Source organism: Mobula birostris, chromosome 1, assembly GCF_030028105.1.
Source record: "Mobula birostris isolate sMobBir1 chromosome 1, sMobBir1.hap1, whole genome shotgun sequence".
Lineage (NCBI taxonomy): Eukaryota > Metazoa > Chordata > Chondrichthyes > Myliobatiformes > Myliobatidae > Mobula > Mobula birostris.
In genome coordinates, this window is record NC_092370.1 from 54764501 (window position 1) to 54788510 (window position 24010).

Here is a 24010-nt window from a genome sequence, read left to right on the forward strand (position 1 = left end):
CCCATGGCTGCTGATTATTGGGACAAGGTTTGAGGAGTCAGGGTATTTATAAAGCTTTGAAATTTCCCCCGGGATCAATAAAGTATGACTATGACTATGAAATTTGCATCAGCTGGCCTTTCCTGACGATGACTGTGAACAAGTCATAGCCCTAATAAGCTAATTAAGGTCTGAGACCTTGGTAAAAGTTATCTGAGAGCTCAAATCACTTGGGGTGGCCAAACTTTTGCATGGTGCTCCTTTCCTTTTTTTCACTCTAAAGTTGTACAAAACAAAAATAGTACACTAATCTTGCTTAAAATGTTGAAAAGAAAGTTTCATCTTTAACTTTATGACTTGGAGATCAGTTCATCTTCTACTCACTTAACTATTCACAGTCACAGATGTTTTGACCAGGGGTGCCCAAACTTTTTTGCATGCCACTGTATCTGTAGAAGACCTTAGAATTCTCCTTCATTTTGTCTGCTAGAGCAACCTCATGCCTTCTTTTAGCCCTCCTGATTTCTTACTTAAGTGTCCTCTTGCATTTCTGATACTCCTTAAGTACCTACCTGCTATGCGCCTCCTTGTTCTCTCAACCAGGGCCTCAATATTGCTGTAAAACCAAGGTTTCCCTAAACCTGTTATCCTTGCCTTTTATTCTGATAGGCACATACAAGCTTTGCACTCTCAGAATTTCACTTTTGAAGGCCTCCCACTTAACCATCCACCTTTACTAAGATAAAGCCTCTCCCATTTCACACTTGCCAGATCCTTTCTGATATCATCAAAATTGGCCTTTTTCCAAGTTAGAATCTCAACCTGAGGACCAGACCTATCCTTTTCCATAATTACCTTTAAACTAATGGCATTATGGTCACTAGATGCAAAATGTTCTCCTACACAAACCTTCTGTCACTCCCTGTCTCATTCCCAAGTATTGCATACTCTCTCATTAGGACTTCTATGCACTGATTAAGGAAGCTTTTCTGAACAATTTTGATAAACTCTCTCCCATCCAGTCCTTTTACTGTGTGGGAGTCCCAGTCAATATGTGGAAAGGTAAAATTGCCTTCTATCACAACCTTATGTTTCCTGCGGACTTCTGGGTGGTCTATAATATAGCCCCATTAACGTGGTCATACTTTCTTATTCCTTAGTTCCATCCACAAGTTCTCCATTCTGTCCTGATTGAGCACTTTTGTGACATTTTTCCTAATTAGTAACATAGAACATAGAATAGTCTGGCATAGTACAGGCCCTTCGGCCCACATTGTTGTGCCAACCCTCAAACCCTGCCTCCCATATAAACCTCCACCTTAAATTCCTCCATATACCTATCTAGTTGTCTCTTAAATTTCACCAGTGTATCTGCCTCCTCCACTGACTCAGGCAGGGTATACCACGGACCAACCACTCTCTGAATAAAAAACCTTCCTCTAATATCCCCCTTGAACTTTCCACCCCTTACCTTAAAGCCATGTCCCCTTGTATTGAGCAGTGTTGCCCTGGGGAAAAGGCGCTGGCTATCCACTCTATCTATTCCTCTTATTATCTTGTATACCTCTATCATGTCTCCTCTCATCCTCCTTCTCTCCAAAGAGTAAAGCCTGAGCTCTCTTAATCTCTGATCATAATCCATACTCTCTAAACCAGGCAGCATCCTGGTAAATCTCCTCTGTACCCTTTCCAATGCTTCCACATCCTATAGTGAGGCGACCAGAACTAGACACAGTACTCCAAGTGTGGCCTAACCAGAGTTTTATAGAGCTGCATCATTACCTTGCGACTCTTAAACTCTACCCCTTGACTTATGAAAACTAACACCCCATAAGCTTTCTTAACTCCCCTATCTGCCTGTGAGGCAACTTTCAGGGATCTGTGAACATGTACCCCGAGATCCCTCTGCTCCTCCACACTACCAAGTATCCTGCCATTTACTTTGTACTCTACTTTGGAGTTTGTCCTTCCAAAGTGTACCATCTCACACTTCTCCGGGTTGAACTCTATCTGCCACTTTTCAGCCCACTTCTGCATCCTATCAATGTCTCTCTGCAATCTTTGACAATCCTCTACACTATCTACAACACCACCAACCTTTGTGTTATCTGCAAACTTGCCAACCCACCCTTCTACCCCCACATCAAAGTTGCTGGTGAACGCAGCAGGCCAAGCAGCATCTCTAGGAAGAGGTACAGTCAATGTTTTGGGCCGAAACCCTTCGTCAGAACTGACGAAGGGTCTCGGCCTGAAACGTTGACTGTACCTCTTCCTAGAGATGCTGCCTGGTCTGCTGCGTTCACCAGCAACTTTGATGTGTGTTGCTTGAATTTCCAGCATCTGCAGAATTCCTCGTGTTTACTTCTACGCCCACATCCAGGTCGTTAATAACACCACCCCTCCCCCTTTAATCCCTCCTGCTCTATCACATGTAAGACAACAGAACACCAGAGTATCGAGCTGCCAGTCCTGTCTCCCATTGCAACCAAATCTTACTAATGGCTACAATATCACAATTCTATGTATTGATCCATGCCATGAGCTCACATGCCTTTCCTACAATACTTCTTGCATTGAAATATACGCAACTCAGAACACCATGCTCAACCTTTTGATTCCTGACTTTGTCTGAGGTTTGAACAAAATCCATCTCCACAATCATTCCACCATCTGTTTTGGCAATTTGATTCCCAGAGTGTGCCCCTCTCCCCCCTCACTCTTGTGATATTAGCCCCCCTGCAGCTTAGGTGCAAACTGTCTCTTCTGTACAGAAACATAGAAATCTACAGCACTTTACAGGCCCTTCGGCCCAGAATGTTGTGCTGACCATATAACCTACTAAAGAAACTGCCTAGAACTTCCCTACCGCATAGCCCTATGTTTTTCTAAGCTCCATGTACCTATCTAAGAGTCTTTTAATAGACCCTATTTTATCCGCCTCTACCACCTTCACTGGCGGTGCATTTCATGCACCCACCACTTTCTGTGTGGAAAAACTTACCTCTGAGTTTGCTCAGCCTATTCTCATAAGGCATGCTGTCCAATCCAGGCAACATCCTTGTAAATCTCCTCTACACTCTCTCTATAGTATCCACATCCAGAACTGAGGTGACCAGAACTTCAAATGGGGTCTAACTAAGATCTTATCTAGCTGTAACATTTTCTCACAGCTCTTGAACTCAAACCCACAGTTGATGAAGGCCGGCACACCATACACCTTCTTAACAACACTGTCAACTTACGCAGCAGCTTTGAGTGTCCCATGGACACAGACCCCAAGATCTTGCTGATGCTCCACACTGCCAAAATCTGTCTTCAAAAATCCTAGATTCCCTGAATGAGAGCCCAATGATCCAAAAATCTGAAGCCCGCCCCCACAATACTAATTCCTTAGCCTTGTATTAAACAGTATGATCTTCGTATTTCTGCATCACTAGCACGTGGCATGGGTAGCAATCCTGACATCACGGTCCTGGAGGTCCTGTCTTTTAACTTAGCACCTAACTCCCAGAACTCACTTTGCAGAACCTTGTCCCTCTTCTAGCCTGTGTCATTGGTACCTATATGCACCATGACCTCTAGCTGCTCACCCTCCAACTTTAGAATGCTAAGAACACGATGTGAGATGTTCCAAACACTGGCACCCGGGAGGCAACATACTGTCTGGTAATCTTGTTCTCGTCCACAGAACCTCCTTTCTGTTACCGTCACTAACGAATCCCCTATCACGACAACTTGCCTGTTCTCCCCCACTTGCCTTCTGAGCCATAGAGTCAGACTCAGTGCCAGAGACCTGACTGCTCTGACTTTCCTCTGCTAGGTCATCCCCACTCAACAGTATCCAAAGTGGTATAGCTGTTGTTGAGGGGGATGGCCACAGGGGTACTCTACACTGGCTGTCTAACCCCCATCACCCTGCTGACTTTCACCCAGATCCCTGTATAAGTATCTCTCTATATGTCCTGCCCCTCAGACATTGAAGATGGTGCTGTGTACGGCAGCCCTGTTACGAGCTCCGTTCCAAATCTACAGTATACTACTAATTTCTACAATTTTCTTAGCGTCTTCAGTTCCAGTAGCTGATAGTCACATCAGATACGATAGACTGACCCTTCTGAACATCAGAAAGACAGCATTTACCCACTATCTGCCGCCTTTCCTACACTGGGACACCTGCTTACGTGATCCAGGAGAGACTCACCTCTTACACTGCCACTAACTCGGAAGAAGGGCCGGATGCGAGGGAGGAGGGCTGGCGTCTTGGTGAGGTTGAGATGGCGTACAAATCGGCTGCCATTCCCTGGCATACTCCTGGCTAACGTTCAGTCCCTGAACAACAAACTGTGCGAACTGAGAGCCAGATTCTCTACCAGTGGGAAACAAAGGAATGCAATGTTTTGTGCTTTGTGGAGACCTGGCTGATGGAGGAGATATCAGACCATGCTATCGAGCCCTCTGGGTTCTCCCTGTTCCGGGCAGACAGGTCAAAAGACCTCTAGGAAGAGTAAAGGAGGAGGGGTATGCTTCATGGTCAACAATGCCTGGTGCGACCCCCAGAATGTGCATGCCCTCAAATCTTTTTTGTTCCCCAGACCTGGAATATCTGGTGCTGCTGTGCAGACCCTACTGGTGCCTACGGTCTAAAGTTGGAGGGTGAGCAGCTAGAGGTCATGGTCCATATAGGTACCAATGACACAGTTATCATCACAGCGGTGTACATTCCGCCGCAGGGTGATACTGACCTGGCTCTTAAGGAACTGTACGACACCATCAATGTGCTGGAGATCGCACACTCAGAGGCTGCATTCATCGTCGCTGGCGACTTTAATCAAGAGTCGCTGACGAAAGTCTCTCTGAAGTGTTCTTGGCACATCGAGGTGAGCACTCATGGAGATAACACACTTGGCCATTGTTACACTCCCTTCTGCAACGCTTACAAAGCTCTCCTTCGCCCAGCTTTTGGAAAATCAGGTCGCTCTTCGATCCTCTTCTGCGATGTACAGGCAAAACCTGAAACAAGAGGCGGCCATAGTTAAAACCATCCACTGTTGGTCCGACCAGTCAGCCTCCATGCTGCAGGACTGCTTCGATGATGTCGACTGGAATGTCTTCCATGATGAGGATGTCTTTGAGTTCACGGATGGGGTCAAGTGCTTCACCTGGAAGTGCATTGACAATGTTGTCCCCCAAACCAGAAACCTTGGATCAATAGTTTCATGTGAGCAACGACCTAGAGCTTACATTGCTGGAAATTAGCAGGAGCTCAAGAAAAGCAGCTACAATCTGCACAAAGCTATCAAGGCTGTGAAACAATACAGGGACAAGATTGAGTCAAGATTCACAGCAAATTGCACTTGTGGCAAGGGTTGCATACCATTGCAGACTTCAAATGCAAACATAGTGGTGCCGCCAACATCGCGGCCTCGCTCCCAGATGAGCTCAATTGCTTTTACGCTCGGTTTGATGTCACTAACTCTGAGCCTCTGAGGAAAGCCACCGCTACAACCTGCAACCTGGTCATCTGTAAGTCTGAGGTATGCAGATGTTTCCAATGAGTGGACAGTCGCAAGGCTGCGGGACCAGACGTCATCCCAGGGCGGGTACTCAGGATGTGCGCAGCACAATTGGCAGATGTGTTTTCAGACATTTTTAATCTCTCCCTCTCCCAGTGTAGAGTGCCCTCCTGCTTCAAATTATCCACCATTGTCCCTGTACCAAAAAGGACCAAGGTAATGTGCTGGAACGACTGGTATCCTGAGGCACTCACCTCAATAGTAAGCAAACGAGAGGCTAGTCAAGGATTTCATCTGCAGCTTGCTACCACCCTAACTGGACCCCTACAATTCGCCTACCGACAGAACCAGTCGACAGACAACTCAATAGCTACTGCTCTACGTACCTTCCTTACACATCTGCTTATGTGACTTCTCCGTGGATTGTCACCTTGTCGCGGTGGAGAAGCTTGTGTGGTCCTGAGATCCCAAGAGCGATGCCATCTGGAGCTATGTTCCTGGTAGGGTCACCCATGGCGGTAAGGTCAAGGGTAAGGTCCCTGACAAAGAACAATCCAACCAAGACCTCAACGGTGGAACAGGTGGACGAAGTTACTTCGAGCTCAATGGCTGTGAAGGCGGATGAAGGCTGCAACAAATCCATCAGCTCCAATCGTCGTGGTTTCCATGCCACTGGAATCAGTTGGTTGATTTGTGAAGTATCATGTGCTTCTTGGAGTGCAACATCAAGTACACGTTAAACAAATACACGGACAGGCGTCTTCACTCTGTAGGCCACTTCTTCAAGTCTTTCGGCAATCGGGGGAGGGCAACAGGAGCAGGCGATGTGATGGCTGGAAGTTTCTAGTCAAGAACCGGCACGAAAGCGGTGAATACTTGATTCAGTTGCTTAACTTTTGGACAGAAGCAGGAAAATTGTTCTGCAGCACATCTGAACAGCCCTATTTAGGATCCACTCTGCTCAACCTGAACTGGGAAGGGGCTAGAAAAGGTGCCCTAAAAATAGTCTGCTTCACCCCATCCTGTCTGGAAAGCCGCGTCCAGAAGGATCACCATCATGCGGTCGAAAAACATAGAGAAATGAAACTATGAAATTTGGAACCTGGAATATACGAACTCTGATGGATAACTCAAGCTCAGACCGACCAGAGAGAAGAACTGCCTTTGTTGCCCAGGAACTCCAAAACTTCAACTTTGACATTGTGAGACCTGCAGAGCTGGAGAAGGGCAACTAAAGGAAGAGCAAGGTCAATACACCTTTTTCTGGAAAGGACTTGATCCTGAACAATCGAGGATCCATGGAGTAGGTTTTGCCATCCGAAACAGCTTACTTCAGAAGCTGACAGAGCAATCACTAGGGATCACCGAACGTCTCATGACTCTGCGAATCCAACTTGTCAAGAACCAACATACCACCATCATCAGCACCTATGCTCCAACTCTGGATGCTGAAGATGAAGTAAAGATGATCTTCTACGCCCAACTTGACCAAGTCCTTTCCTCTGTTCACAACAATGGCAAGATCATTCTCTTGGGAGACTTCAGTGCCAGAGTCGAGAAAGATCATAGGCTCTGGACTGAAATAATGAGCAAGGAAGGAGTTGGCAAGGTCAACGCCAGTGGAACACTCCTCTTCACCAAATGTGCTGAACACAACCTGGTGATTACAAACACCCTATTTCGCCAGAAAAACAGGCACAAAGTCTCCTGGCAGCATCCACGCTCCAAACACTGGCACCTCATCGACTACATCATCGTACAATCTTGGGACCAACAACAGTCAATTTGCCGATGACACTACATTGATTGGCCTAATCTCAAACAATAACGAGGTGGCCTACAGGGAAGAAGTAATCTCTCTGGCACAGTGGTGTCAAGAAAACAACCTTTCCCTGAATGTTGCAAAACAAAGGATCTGGTTGTGGATTACAGGAGGAATGGAGACGGGCTAACCCCTATTGACATCAATGAATCTGGGGTTCAGAGGATAAACAGCTTTAAGTTCTTTGGCATCCACATCACCGAGGACCTCGTGGTCTGCACACACCAGCTGTGTGGTGAAAAAGACACAACAGCTCCTCTTTCACCTCAGACGGTTGAGGAAGTTTGGTATGGGCCCCCAAATCCTGCAAACTTTCTGCAGGGGCACAATTAAGAGCATCCTGACTGGCTGCATCATTGCCTGGTATGAGAACTCTACCTCCCTTAGTCACAGGATTCTGCAGAGAGTGGTGCGGACACCCAGAGTGCATCTGTAGCTGTGAACTTCCCATGATTCAGGACATTTACAAAAACAGGTGTGAAAAAATGGCCCGAAGGATCATTGGGGACCCGAGTCACCCGAACCACAATCTAACCATCTGGGAAACGGCACCGCAACATAAAAGCCAGGACCTGCAGGCTCCGGGACAGCTTCTGACACCAGGCCATCTGACTGATTAACTCACACTGATTTGAGTGCATTTCTATGTTACATTGACTGTTCTATTTATTATAAATTATTACAAATTACTATGATTGTACATTGCACATTTAGACGGAGACGTAACATAAAGATTTTTACTCATGTATGTGAAGGATGTGAGAAATAAAGTCAATTCAATTTCACCTTTCCTTCAGCCTCCTGAAGGACATGGAGTTCATCCAGTTCCAGCTCCAACTCCTCAACGGGGGTTAATTTGCAGCTGGATGCACTTCTTGCAGTTCTTAATAGTTCCCATGTACCTCAGTTCTCTGGATCAGGAGGGACCTTGTTAAAGCTTTATGAAAGTTCATCAAACAGCTCCATCTCCTCCTTAAAAAAAATCTCAAGTTTATAAGGCAAGACTGTTCCCCCACAAAGCTATGCTGATTACCCTAATGAGTCTTAAGATTTTCCAGATGTGAGTAGATCATATCCCTAAATATGTTGTCCAATAATTTCCCTACCATCACTGTAATGCTCACCAGCCTCTAACTTCCTGGTTTGTCTCTATGTCGTTTCTTAAGTTGAGGACATCATTGGATATTCTTCAGTCCTCTGGAACCTCACGTTTGTCTAACTCGGAAACAAACCTCTTACCTCTTATAATAAACTGAGATAGATCCCATTAGACATTGGGGGACATCTACTTTAATTTTCTTATTCTTGATATCAAAATGCCCTAGAATAGCAGCATACCTCCACCTGATATCACATTCATCACATTCCTTCTCCATGGTGAGTACTAATGCAAGTTTATGTCAAAAGAAAAAGACCCCAGAGACCAGACTTCAAGTGGAGATACCATTATTCAGCATGATAACATGGAGAGCCTGAAGAAGAGTGTAAGGATCTGAGTTACAGAGCAATTTTGGCATATATTTATGCTGATGAACAGGCTGATACTGGCATGCAAGTGAATCTGTTGCATAAGTAGATATACGTAACCAGGAGAAAATAGGTACACACACAAAATGCTGGTGGAATGCAGCAGGCCAGGCAGCATCTATCGGAAGAGGTACAGTCGATGTTTCAGGCCGAGGCCCCTCGTCAGCACTAACTGAAAGAAGAGATAGTAAGAGATTTGAGAGGAGGAGGGGGAGGGGGAGATCCGAAATGATAGGAGAAGACAGGAGAGGGATCTCTTAATCAATTTATTCAAATCTCTTACTATCTCTTCTTTCAGTTAGTCCTGACGAAGGGTCTCAACCTGAATCGTCGACTGTACCTCTTCCTGTGGATGCTGCCTGGCCTGCTGCATTCCACCAGTATTTTGTGTATGTTGCTTGAATTTCCAACATCTGCAGATTTCTTCGTGTTTGCAAATAGGTACATCTGTAGCACAAGGTATTTTTAATTATAGAACAGGCAAGTGACTAAATCAAAGGAGTGCATGTTCCTCTTTTCTGCACTCAGTGCTGCATCCTGATTATGAAGGATTCTCTGCAACTCTAAGCTTAGGATACTGGGTTACAAAGTTCAAATAGAAAAATGCAAGTTAGCGATTTAGCTCATTAACCCTTTTGCTGACCCTTCTTCTACAGTTTAGTACCTAGTACATTGTTTTGTACCTTGACTGCTTACTCTAGCTCCAAGCATAATTTCCTCCTTTTGTCCTTGAGGTAAATAAATACACATATGAATAAATAAATATATATCCAATAATTATATTGGATTTTCTACACCTACTCACCAAAAGACATTTCATGGTCCATTTTAGCCCTCCTGATTCCTTGTTTAACCTCTTGTTTTCTTAAATTCTTCAAAGGCCTGCCTGACTTTAGCTTCTGAAACCTTGCATATGCTTTTACTTTTTGACTGCATCTACAAGATTTATTTTCTTCCATCATTAAAGAACCTTGTCATCCTTCTCTTTCTTCTTCACAGGACCATGTTGGTCCTGAATTTTGATCTGCTGTCCTTTAAATTATTCCCACATCTCAGATGTGGACTTCCCCAATTACCACCACTACCAGTCTAGTCTCCCCACCTCCTATCTAATACTACTGTAATTATTCTTTCCCCAGTTTAGCACCTTCCACTGAGGTTAGACAGCTGTAGCTAAGCAAAAGATTTCCAGTGGCTTCCGTGCGACTTCCACAGAAAGGAAGCTTTCATAACTGTTTTGCTTTGTTCAGATAAGGTCTGATGAACCTAACAGTGAATGACTACAGCAAAAGGTGGAGTCAGTGTTCTTGTCTTATCAACGCAATAAAATAGACAACTTCAGCGGAATGCGTTGGCTTGATTATTAATGGCAGAAGCATATTCAACTGCTTGAGAATGTCAGCATTTTTTGATTTTTGATTAAAATAGTATTTCTTTTTCTCATTTAGAATATGCAGTGCATTCAGAAGAGATTTATGAATTAGAGTTAAATGCTGAGTGTAAGGCATCTCGTTTACAAAAAGTACAAATTCAAGTTAATGATGCAAGAATACTGAATCAGAGACTACGTGAAGAAATTAATTTAGTAAAAAAACTTGAAGATCATCTAAAGGAAAAGCTGGATTTGGAAAAGAAGACCATTGATGATATTGTACCAAGTCAAAATGAGGTATTTAATACAAATATGCAGCCAACTTGAAAGTGGTGAAATGAACTTAATGTTACATATATGTAAGATATTGTATTTTGTACTTTTATTTCAAAGAATACAGGAGGGTTTGTATAAAGGGATTATTTTAGTGCGGGGAAATATAAGTTTACCTGCGGGCTGTTTAAAGTAAAGGGAATTGTGTGTACAGTAGTCAAATGAGTGCTGTGAGTGTCATAATTAATGTGATGTTTGATTTGATATTTGTAAGCAGCATGTACAAACACTACTTTCTTAGCTTAACATCTGTATTTTGTTCATTTCATTTGTTACGGAATTTTCTGCTATTATTTAATCACAGTTAATGCCCAGAAGGCTGCCTGTGCTCTGAGGAGGAGAAAAGAAAAGGTTTCCTTTATTCCCCTCTGCTACTTGAATTAAGTCTTCAACACTTCATTCATACAGTAGAGGGGTAAAGATGAGAATCTAGTATATGGTCTCTGATATTATCAAACAGTTTTTTTTTAAATTTTGCAGCCAAAGGGTAGTTCCCTTTTAGTGTTTTAACAATTGTTGAGCAGGGCAAAGAATGATGAATGCACACTTGCATCAGTATAAAGAGTAGGCAGGCAGAAAGCTGCATAATACCTTAGTTTAGATTTTAGATTAAAATGTATTGTGGGGCATGCTTAGTCTGCTGTGCGTCTGTTTTCAAGTATAGTTGTTTGTAATACTCCCTTGCTTCCTTTAAGTGACTGAATGCATGGCTTAGAACCACATCAACCCTGGTGAAAGTCACTTGTTCAGAAAAGTAGGGCAAGTTCCCTTGAACTTGATTTTATTCAGCATTGAACTTCTCCTGTCAAATAGATATTAATGTTGAGTAGCAGACTTCATGAACCAAATGGCCTAATTCTGCTCCAATATCTTATAGTCATATGGTGATATTTTACCTGTAGATATGGGTTTATTGAAAGAGATAGAAACTTCGTGTTTTTGCGGATAATCTCATATTGTATTGTAAATAAACTGTTTATTTATACCCTTTAGTTGACAGAAGTCTTCAGTAAAGTTTTTTTGGACCTTAATAAAGTGCACCAGGAATTTGATGATGCTACTGCCGAAGCACAGTTTGAAGAAAATGCAATGCATACAGAAATTCTCTCAATAGAGAACAAAACTGCACAGCTCAAGTAAGAATATTGTAATACTATTCAAAGGGTTCTAAGGGAATTGAAATTTCAAAATACACTGCCATAATGTTATTTACTGATCATGTTACCTTGCATCGTAGTCCATTGGGTCTATGCCAGCTCTCAGGACAATTTCATCCCCCTGCAACTTATTCAAGGTAAATTTATTATCAAAGTACACATATGCAACCCTGAGATTCATTTCCTTGCAGGCATACTCAGTAAATCCAAGATTCATAGCGGAATCAGTGAAAGACCACACCCAACAGGCAGGCAAACAACCAGTATGCAAAAGACAGCAAACTGTGCAAATAAGAAAGAAAAAAAAGAAATAATAATAGTATATAAATAAATAAACAATAAATATTGAGAACAAAAGCAGAGGAGTTCTTGAAGATGTCCTTAGGGGTGAGAACAATCCAGTAATGGGGCAAGTGAAGTTCAGTGAAGTTATCCTCCCTGGTTCAACAGCCTGGTGGTTGAGGGGTAATAACTGTTACCGAATGCGCTGGAGTGAGTTCTGAGACTCCTGTACCTTCCTCCTGATGGCAGCAGCAAGCTGAGAGCATGAGCTGGATGGTGGAGGTTCCTGATAATGGATCTTGCCTTTCTATGACAGTACTCCATTTAAGGGCATTGGTGTTTCCCTACCAGGCTGTGATACAACCAATCAATCAATATACTCTCCAGCACACATCTATAGAAATTTGTCCAAGTTTTAGATGTTATGCCGAATCTTCACAAACTTCTAAGGAAGTAAAAGTGCAACAGTGCTTTCTTCACTTGTGTGCTGGACCCAGGACAGGTCCTGCAAATGATAACATCGAGGAATTTGAAGTCGCTGACCCTCTCCACCTCTGATCCCCCAGTGACGATTGGTTCATGGACCTCTGGTTTTCTCATATGCCCATCAACTTCACCCCAACTCTCCTACCATTCACCTACACTTGGATTGTGAGAAGAAGTTGGGATACAAGGATGCAAAATAAATCTGTTTTCTATAATTGCTAAAATTAATACCTTAAAGAGAAATCATTTTATTAAAAGTGATTCCTAATCTGGTGTCCTGCCAAGTGTGCATTGCCTATCAACATTAGCCTTACATCAGCTGGTCTCTTTTTTTTTTCTATTTTGCTTATTGCATTTGTCAGTCATGATTTCCTGTTTATGAAACATTGATCGTTTTGATTGATTGCATTATAATTTTCTCAATGTTCTGTTATTACCTCTGTGATAATGGATCTTGACATATTCCCTATCACAAATGTTATGATAAATATCCTGCTCTTTGTCTTGCCCTTTCCTTGAAAGAAAGCATTACTTTTGCAACTTCCCAAACCACTGAGCCCTTTTCAAAATTACAGAATTTTGAGAATTCACAACTAATATCTCCATTATTTATTTTAAGATATCAGGGTACGGGCTATTAGATCCAGGTCGTTTGTCAGTTTTAATCCAAGCAGTTGCCCTTTACCTATTGTTGAGTCATAATTGTTTTTAATTCCTTTTTCTCCTTTTGGCCCCATGTTTTCTATTACTAGGATGCTTCTAGGTTCTTCTGCCAGAAAGACAGATAAAGATGTAGTCGCAGTCTTTGTCACTTCCATAAATTGTATTATTAATTCTCCATGCTTTACATCCAAGAAATCAATGTTTATCTCAGCTACTCTTGTAGAAGCTTTTACTGTATATGTTTTTATATTTCTTGTTAGCTTGCTCTCAAAACCTATTTTATTCCTCTTTTATTTAGGATTGTAGAGTCCATACAACACAGAAACTAGCCCTTTGGTCAAACCGACCCACGCTGACCAAGATGCCGATCCAAGCTAGTTCCGATAGCAGCATTTGGTCCATAACTTTATGAATTTTTCATATCTATGTACCTGTCCAATTGCCTTTTAGAAGTTGTTATCGTACTTGTATTAGCCACTTCCTCTGGCAGCACATTCCACATACATACCACCCTCTGTGTAAAAACAAAAACACAAAATACTCTGCAGATGCTGGGGTCAAAGCAACACTCACAACACGCTGGAGGAACTCAGCAGGCTTCCCCCACCTTCTTTATAGGGCTTCTGCCCTTTCCCTGTTCAGTCCTGACGAAGGGTTCCAGCCCGAAACGTTGACTGATCATTTCCACAGATGCTGCCCGACCTGCGGAGTTCCTCCAGCGTGTTGTGAGTGTAAAGACAAAAGTTGTCCGTCAATTCCAACTAAATCTTTCTCCTTTCACCTTAAACCAATGCCCTTGAGTTCATGATTCCCCAGCTCTAGAAAAAGCTGAGTACATTTACCCTATCTATGCCCTTCATGATTTTATGCATATTTATAAGATCACCTATCAGCCTTCCATATTACAAGGAAAAAAACTGAACCTGCCCAGCCTCTTCCTTAAACTCACCCCCTTTTACTCAGAGCCAGTGTGGATAACTTCATTCACCTCACACGGAACTGATTCCACAACCTATTGACTCATCTTGCAAGGACTGTTCTCAGTAATGATTATTTTTTAAATTTGCATTGTTTGTCATCGTTTGTGTGTAGTTTTTCATTGATTCTATTATATTTCTTTGTCCACTGTGAATGCCTGAAGAAAATGAATCTCTGTAGTATATGGTAACATACAGTGGTATGCAAAGGTTTGGGCACCCTGGTCAAAATTTCTGTTACTGTGAATAGTTACGTGAGTAGGGGGTATATGGGGTGTCAGGGAGGGGTAGCACTTCTGGTGGGGGAACATGTCGCGTCCTTTTCAGGTGGTTTGTCCACCTTTGGTCCCCACCTGGCACTCAGCTCTCACCTGTGCTCCCCGTAGCTGTTTGCATGCGACAGCAGCCACACCCTGGGCAATGGCTTCGACAAGCTGGTTAAACTAGGTGTGGGTAGCTGACGGGTCTCAAACCCTTAGTGGGACAGGGCGTTGTCTATCCCAGCGTGTGAAGACAGACTCTAGCGGATTGAGCGGATGAGACCAAAGGAAGGTCCAATGGTCAAGAAGGCAGTCTCCGCAAGCGTCATTGAATGCATAGAGCACGATAAGAAACAGAAGATGTCCTGGTTATCCACTGCACCTCCAGCTGTCTCGACTCTTGTCTTGCCACTGGGTCCAGATGGGAATTGGGAAGAGTGAGTGAGGCTGATGCTGTGCAACTCTCCCTCACTTAAATCCAAATCAAGCACTAGTCTTGACACCATCAACCGCCAGCTGGTGGCATAGTGGCATCAGCGCTGCACTTCAGGGTGAGAGGCCCTGAGTTCGAATCTGGCTGGGTGCACGCTCTCCATTTGTGCTGGGTTGAGCGTCAAGCTAGCAACTCAACCTTGTAAAAACTATGAATGGTGTCGAGGTCTTCATCGATGACGATGGATGAACCTTCTAAGTGAGTAGAAGATGAACTGATCTCCAAAAGTCATAAAGTTAAAGATGAAACTTTCTTTTCAACATTTTAAGCAAGATTAGTGTATTATTTTTGTTCTGTACAATTTTAGAGTGGGGAAAAAATGAAAGGAGCCATGCAAAAGTTTGGGCACCCCAAGAGATTTGAGCTCTGAGGTAACTTTTGCCAAGGTGATGCAAATTTCAAAGCTTTATAAATAACCTGACTCCTCAAACCTTGTCCCAACAATCAGCAGCCATGGGCTCCTCTAAGCAGCTGCCTAGCACTCTGAAAATTAAAATAAATTATGCCCACAAAGCAGGAGAAGGCTATAAGAAGATAGCAAAGCGTTTTCAGGTAGCCGTTTCCTCAGTTTGTAATGTAATTAAGAAATGGTAGTTAACAGGAACAGTGGAGGTCAAGTTGAGGTCTGGAAGACCAAGAAATGCTTGTAGGATAGCTAGAAAGGCAAATTGAAATCCCTGTTTGACTTCAAAAGACCTTCAGGAAGATTTAGCAGGCTCTGGAGTGGTGGTGCACTGTTCTACTGTGCAGTGACATTTGCACAAATATGACCTTCATGGAAGAGTCATCAGAAGAAAACCTTTCCTGTGTCCTCACCACAAAATTCAGCGTAGAAGTTTGCAAAGGAACATCTAAACAAGCCTGATGCATTTTGGAAACAAGTCCTGTGGACTGATGAAGTTAAAATAGAACTTTTTGGCAGCAATGAGCAAAGGTATGTTTGGAGAAAAATGGGTGCAGAATTTCATGAAAAGAACACCTCTCCGATTGTTAAGCAGGGGGTGGATCAAACATGCTTTGGGTTTGTGTTGCAGCCAGTGGCACGGGGAATATTTCACTGGTAGAGGGAAGAGTGAATTCAATGATATACCAGCAAATTCTGGAAGCAAACATTACACCGTCTGTAAAATAGCTGAAGGTGAAAAGAGGATGGCTTCTACAACAGGATAATGATCCTAAACACACCTCAAAATCCACAATGCACTTTTGCCATGACCCTCGCAGTCCCCCGACCTAAACATCATCCAAAATCTGTGGATAGACCTCAAGAGAGAAGTGCATGCAAGACAGTTCAAGAATCTCACAGAACTAGAAGCCTTTTGCAAGGAAGAATGGGCGAAAATCCCCAAACAAGAATTGAAAGACTCTTAGCTGGCTACAGAAAGCATTTACAAGCTGTGATACTTGCCAAAGGGGATGTTACTAAGTACTGACCATGTAGGGTGCCCAAACCTTTGCTTCGGGCCCTTTTACCTTTTTGTTATTTTCAAACTGTAAAAGATGGAAATAAAAAAGTAATCTTGCTTAAAATATTAAAGAAATGTGTCATCTTTAACTCTTTAACTTTTTAATCACACATTTAATTCCACGTCCCATTCCCATTCTGATATGTCTATCCACGGCCTTCTCTACTGTAAAGATGAAGCCACACTCAGGTTGAAGGAACAACACATTATATTCCATCTGGGTAGCCTCCAACCTGATGGCATGAACATTGATTTCTCAAACTTCCGCTAATGCCCCACCTCCGCCTCGTACCCCATCTGTTATTTATTTATATACACACATTCTTTTTCTCTCTCTCCTTTTTCTCCCTCTGTCCCCCTCACTATACCCCTTGCCCATCCTCTGGTTCCCCCCCCCCTTTTCTTTCTCCCTCTGTCCCCCTCACTATACCCCTAGGCCTCCTGTCCCATGATCCTCTCATATCCCTTTTGCCAATCAACTGTCCAGCTCTTGGCTCTATCCCTCCCCCTCCTTTCTTCTCCTATCATTTTGGATCTCCCCCTCCCCCACTCACTTTCAAATCTCTTACTAGCTCTTCTTTCAGTTAGTCCTGACGAAGGGTCTCGGCCCGAAACGGCGACTGTGCCTCTCCCTAGAGATGCTGCTGCATTCACCAGCAAATTCCAGCATCTGCAGATTTCCTCATGTTTTTATCTTTGACTTTATGCCTTTTGGAAATCAGGTCATCTTTTACTGGCTTTACTATTCACAGTAACAGAAATTTTGACCAGTTCATGACAATACCTTCGTAAGTCTTTTCTGCACTCTTTACAGTTTAAAAAAATGTTCCCTATAGAAGGGTGATCAAAACTGAACATGATACTTCAAGTGTAGCCTCACCAGCATCTTGTACAACTACCCTATGATATGTCTCTAGTATTTGCCACTGCTTATTTACCATCTTACATTTAATTGGAATTTAAGAGCATTGAAATGTTTCTATTGGCGCTGATGCTTTGGAGTGTGGTTGATGAAGATAATAGATCAGATTATCACTGGTCAGACTAGAAGTTATGCGTGCCTGTCATGATTTGAATGATCTGGACATCTTTGCACTCCTTTGCTTGGATGACAATATAACCTGCCAGTTCCTAAATTGGGGCAAATGACACAATGTATTATGTTTGTCCTCCCGATGCCATTTGTGTCTGCACAGATTCAGATGTCAATCTCCAAGCCATTACCCAGTCATTCACTGAAGCATGTGAGACGATGGCACCTACGACGGATCTTATCAAAAGCCTTTTGAAAATTAAAAAAATACCACATCCACTGGCTCCCAGTTGTTGAGGCTGACCTCCTATCTTTAGCTTCTCTCATTGGCTTTGTTAGAACACTGACCCACCATCTTAAAACTGTAGGGTATACTTTTGTTTAAATCAGTTAAGTTTTTGTAAAATATTATGAATATTGCAGTGATAAACTCTGCATGCAGACTTATTTTATGTCTTTGCACTGTACTTGTTACCACAACACAACAAATTTCACTTCATATAAGTCAGTGACAATAAATCTGATTCTGATGCATTTTGAGCTGAATGGTTTCTTAAGAGCATAAGACTTAGAAGCAGAATTAGGCAACACACAAAATGCTGGAGGAACTCAGCAGGCTAGGCAACATCTATGGAAAAGAGTACAGTTGGCGTTTCAGGCTGAGACCCTTCAGCAGGACTGGAGAAAAACAATGAGGAGTCAGAGTGAGAAGGTGGAGGTAGGGGAGGAAGAAACACAAGATGATATGTGAAACTAGGAGGGGTGAAAAGAGCTGGGAAGTTGATTGGTGAAAGAAATACAAGACTGGAGAAGGGGAAATTTAATAGTAGAGGGCAGGAGGGCATGGAGGAAAGAAAAAGGGGGAGGAACACTAGAACACACAGGCAAAGAGATAAGGTGAGAGAGGGAAAAGGGGAATAGGAATAGAGGAGGGGGGCATTACAAGAAGTTCGAGAAATCGATGTTTGTGCCATCAGGTTGGAGGCTACAGAGATGGAATATAAGGTGGGACACATACAAGTACCCCTGGTGGCACTGGATGGGAGATCCCCTGATTAAATCAGGTCAGTAATGGTGTGGGTGATGGTCAGCCATGGGTACTCACATGGGTCCCAGCTATGTCTGCCTTTATGTTGGCTACATGTAACAGTCCATGTCCTAAGCCTACACTGATGTCACTGCTCCACTTTTCCTATGCTACTTTGACAGCTGCATTGTGCTGCTTCCTGCATGCATGCTGAGATCGTCGACTTCATCAACTTTGCCTCCAACTTCCACCTTGCCCTCAAATTTACCTGGTTCATTTCTGACAGCTCCCTCCCTGTTTTCGAGCTCTCCATCTCTATCTCTGGGACAGCTCATCCACTGATGTCTATTATAAACCCATAGACTCACATCAATCATATTTCCCCATATTTTGTGTTTCAGTGCTTATTTTTGTTCTGTGAGCAACGCAGGGAAATCTTTGACAAACCTCTATAAATGCACCGTGGAGAATATACTGATTGGTTGCATCACAGCCTGGTATGGAAATAGAATTACCCTTGAATGGAAAAGCTTACAAGAAGCCTAGTCCTTCATGGGTAAAGTCCATCCCACCTCTGAGCACGCAACAAGCACTATCACAGGAAAGCAGCATCCATCATCAAAGACCTCACTATCCAGTCCATGCTCTCTTCCTACTGCTGCTGTCTGGAAAGAGGTACAGGAGCTACAGGAGCCTTACGTCCCACACCATCAGTTTCAGGAGCAGTTATTACTTCTCAGCCATCAGGCTCTTGAACTAAAATGGATAACTTCCCTCTCCCCATCACTGAACTGATTCCTCAAGCTATGGACTCACTTTCAAGGACTCTACAATTTTCTGCATAGCTTTGTCTGAGGCAAATCATGTCTTACTAACTTGTTTTTGACGAGGGTCCGTGATCTGTGGATGTCGTCTACATGGATTTTAGTGAGATGCTTAACAAGGTCCCTCATGGGAGGCTCTTCCAGATTAAGATGCATAGGATCCATGATGTTTGGGTTCAGCACTGGCTTGCCCATAGAAGATAAAGGGTAGTGGTCAAAGGAATGTATTCTAGCTGGAGGTCTCTCATTAGTGGTGTTCCACAGGGATCTGTAGTAGGACCTCTGCTGTTTGTGATGTATGTAAATGACCTGGATGAAAATGTAGATGGGTGAATTAGTAAGTTTGTAGATGATACAAAAATTGGTGGTGTTGTGCATAGAAGACTGGCAAAAAATACAATGGGATATATAGATCAGTTGCAGATAAGGTTGGAGAAATGGCAGGTGAAGTTTAACCTGGCAAAATGTAAAGTGTTGCACCTTGGTAGGTCAATTGCAAAGAGAAAGTATGCAGTTAAAGGCAAGATCCATTACAGAGTAGGTGAGCAGATAGATCTTTGGGTCCATTTTCTTCACTCCTGAAGGTGGCTACAGAGGTTGAAAGGTTGGTTTAGTAGACATGTGGCTTGCTTGCCTTTATAAGATGAGGCACTGAGTTCAAAAGTCAAGAGGCTACGTTGTAGATTTATAAAATTCACAGTTTGGCTGCACCTGCAGTATTGCCTACAGATCTGGTTGCCCCATTATAGGAAAGGTGTCGAGGCTTGATACTGCTTGGATTAGAGGGTATGTCCCTCTCTAGAGGATGAGAGGTTGGACAAACCTGGGTTCTTTCTTCTGGAGCAGCAGAGGCTGTGGAGATCTGATAGAGGTTCATAAGATTATGAGAGACGTAGATAGTGTAGACAGGCAGTATCTATTTCCCAGGGTTGAAGTTTCTAATTCCAGAGGGCATGCATTTAAGGTGAGAGGGCGTAATTTCAAAAGAGATGTGAGGGCAAGTTTTTTTTAAAATACAGAGTGGTGGATGCCTGAAATGTGCTGCTTGGGGTGTGGTAGAAGAGGGAGAAACTTTAGTATTTTAAGAGACATTTAGATAGACAAATGGATGTCAGAAAAATGGAAGGATATTGCATTGTGTAGGCAGAAGAAATTAGTTACCCATTTGATTACTAATTTAATTGATTCAGCACAACATAATGGGCTGAAGGGCCTATTCCTGTGCTGTACTGTTCAATGATCTATCTTCTAACTCATGTTCCAAATATTTATTAATTAATTATTTTCTCTTTTTTACTTTTTTGTATTTGCACAATTTGTCATCTTTTACACTTTGGTTGTTTGTCCATCGTTGTGTGCAGTTTTTCATTGATTCTATTGAATTTCTTTATGTTAACTGTGAATGCCCGCAAGAAAATTAATCTCAGGGTAGTATATGGGGAAATACATGTACTTTGATAATAAATTTACTTTGAACTTTGAAATCTTGCATTTATTTATCATTCTGTTTAGTTTCTTGGAAAACATGATCAAAGTCAGGAATTTTTTTGATAAATTTTTACTATGATTTCATTGTAATGTATAAAAGGACAATAATAATCAAATATCGTTGTAACACAACAGCAGTTGGAAGGCAAGTCATATTCGAACTAATTGCACCAGCACATTTGATTTTTGTAGAGCGGATTATTGTCTTTTGAACTTGTCTGAATTATAAACTCTTCTCGGGCTTCCACCCGGGTACAGGGATCGATCTTAGCTGGCGTTTCGATGACAAAACCTGCCATCTTCATCAGGGATGATGCCTGAGCATGTCTAGTCTGGTGGTATATATACCCCTGTCATCCATCCATCTTTATTGGTTAGTCCTCATCCAATCAGGCTTCTGCTCTGCCACCTTGTTTACAATTGAATTCCAATTTTTACTGAGAACGAGACCTTTGTCTTTATTAAAATTCTTCTTCTCTAATTTTATTTCAATAGGCTGCTTCGCCAGGTGGTCCTAAAAGCCACTGGCACAACACAGTAGATTTGTGCCGTCAAAGTCAATCCTATGGCCGTTACAGGTGCACCTCCTGTGCTCCTTGATGCAGGTTTCAATCATGCATCCCACCTGGCTGATATACGCTGCTCCACATTCACAGGGAATCCCATAAATGCCAACCGTCCTGAGTCTTTGACCTGCATAAGCCATTACTTGAGCTCCCTTTGGGGTTTATGGATGGTATTTCTTCAGGATCCTGGCAATCTTTCCAGAAACCGTGGATATATAGAGACGACAGGCAGTAATGACATGTTCCTCCTCGTTGTTAGGTTTCCTGGTTTTTCCGTCGGGCCTTTTAAAGGCCTAATTGATCCCCTTCACCTTGTAGCCATTCTGTAGGAATGTCATGCATTATTGTCTTATTTCCTCGTGAAGTTTCTCCGGGTCCGAAATAGTTTTCGCACAGTTAATCAAAGTAGAAAGAACCGCTCTACATTGGGAGGTGTGATGGTGGCTGCTATTGTGGTACAAGTCTGTGTGGGTGGGTTACTGAGAGATACTATGTCCAAGGCTACCATCGTATTAGAATGTCCAGGAACTGATGACATTAGAGTACCCAGGACAGCTGGCGTTTACAGGATTCCCTGTGAATGTGGAGCAGTGTATAGTGGCCAGACAGAACACACGGTGGAAACCCGCATAAAGGAGAATAAGAGGTGTATTTGTTTGAGTTACCTGGAGAAATCGGCGGTAGAAGAACATTGCATTTGCAATGGCCATAGGATTGACTTGAACATCACAAAACTACTGTGCTGTGCCAATGGCTTTTGGGAATACCTGATGAAGGAAGCAGTTGAAGTAAAAATAAAGAATGTATATTTTGTGCGGTTGTAGTTTGCTGATATTCTATATGTGTTCTTTGTCTTGTGTGTGCAGGGCTGGACCTTGGGCCACAGTGTCGCCTCAGAGGGACAGTGGAGGAGGTGTGCTCCATCCCCATTGTTCGCTCAGCAGGGGACAAATTCTATTGTGGTCAACTGTTAATTGACGGCATGAGTTTTGGACTCTTTGATTGCGCAATTGTGATATCATTTGTGCTGGCTGTGTACTTGGTGCTGTGTGTGTGACTGTTGATACTGTGCGTTTGGCACCTTAACCCCAGCTGTTTTGTTTGGCTATATTCCTAAGACCATAAGATATAGGAGCTAAATTAGGCCATTTGGCCCATTGAGTCTGCTCTGCCATTTCATTATGGCTGATCCCATTTTTCCTCACAGTCCCAGTCAGCTGCCTTCTCCTGCCATGAATGGGCAACCATTTATGCCCTGACCAATCATTAAGCCATTAACCTCTGCCTTAAATATACATAAAGACTTGGCCTCCACAGCTGCCTGTGGCAACAAATTCCATAGATTTACCAGTCTCTGGCCAAAGAAATTTCTCCTCATCCCCATTCTAAAAGGGCACCCCTGTATTCTGAGGCTGTGTCCTCTGGTCTTAGACTCTCCTGAATACTCATGTATGGTTAACTGTCAATTAAACTTGAATTGAATTGAAATGAAATGAAGAATTGTTTGCTAAATAGTTTCATATATCCATCTAGCTAGCTGTTAGTTATACAAAAGGCAGCAAGCCAAAGATCCTTTCTACTGAAAATATAACTAAAAGTTTAATATATTACAAACATACTAGTAAAAATACATGTATCCAATTATTTTTGTCATATATATGGATGACAGTTATTATTTAATATTAGTCTGAACAAATATATATTTTATCATTTACACAAAATTCTGGAGGATCTCAGCAGGTCAGGCAGCATCTATGGAGAAGAGTACAGTTAGCGTTTCGGACCAAGACCCGTCATCAGGTCTTAGAGTACAGTTGACATTTTGGGCCTAGACCCTTCATCAGGGCTGAGTTTTGCTGGGCCTGCTGAATTCCTCCAGCATTTTGTGTGTGTTACTTGAATTTCCAGCATCTGCAGATTTTCTCTTGTGATATTTAGAATTTAATTGTTTTGCTCTGTGCACTACACAAAAACGTTTGGGCTAAAACCTCTGAACAGAAATATGTCTGTGCAGGATAGAAATAGTTTTATATAAGCTTCAGAACTGTTTTGTAACACATCATCTTTCTATTTAAAGCAAGGACATAATCACAGCCAAAACGGTATTTGAAATATATACTACTCAAGAACAAAAAATTCAGGATCAGATTGTAGAAGCAGAAAAGTCACATAAAAGACTTACCGATGAATTGGTTGATCTGGAATTTCAGAAGAATATAAAGAAAGACAATGCAAGTATTTACTTTGTTTTTTTTTATCTCTGAGTGTATGCTTCTATTGAGTAGTGTGCCCATGATTTATATGCTCTGGAATATGTGAGGAATTGTTTGGGGAAAGTAATTTTGAGAATTTTTAACTAATATGTTAACTCTAAAGTGACAAGGTTTGAAAATATAAAAAATGTCTTATAAAATCTGAAATAAAGAACCCTGAGCAAAATAACGGCTGGGAATTTGCTTGAGTATATTTCAAATCTGACACTGTAACTTGATTAGAGGTGTGATGGAAATTGACAAGTGAGTGTTCTATAAGATATTGGACTGACTGCAGGCCAGACATTGATAATGAAAGAAGAATTGAGTCTTTTTATGTACTATGTGGTTGATCATGTATCACTGCCTAGAAATTTAAGCTTTTTTGAGTATCATGTACTTGAAAATCAATTTTTATTTACTGAATTGAAATACAGTGACTAATTTTGGATAATATTGTGTCATATCTGAAAGTCAACCAGGCATTGTT

At 42.3% G+C, this 24010-nt stretch overlaps 1 protein-coding gene across 9 annotated transcripts in view; it reads left to right on the forward strand.

The window, feature by feature from the left end:
• The window catches only part of ccdc178 (coiled-coil domain containing 178), a 365844-nt gene that overhangs the window by 42669 nt on the left and 299165 nt on the right, over positions 1–24010 (forward strand). For 7 of the 9 annotated variants that reach the window (XM_072259449.1, XM_072259707.1, XM_072259587.1 and 4 more), the window contains 4 exons: positions 10290–10510; positions 11540–11682; positions 11784–11840; positions 23346–23499. In XM_072259449.1, coding sequence (XP_072115550.1) covers positions 10290–10510; positions 11540–11682; positions 11784–11840; positions 23346–23499 — 575 coding nt within the window. The remainder of the gene's footprint in view (positions 1–10289; positions 10511–11539; positions 11683–11783; positions 11841–23345; positions 23500–24010) is intronic. The other 2 variants (XM_072259559.1, XM_072259635.1) reach the window with 1 other exon arrangement.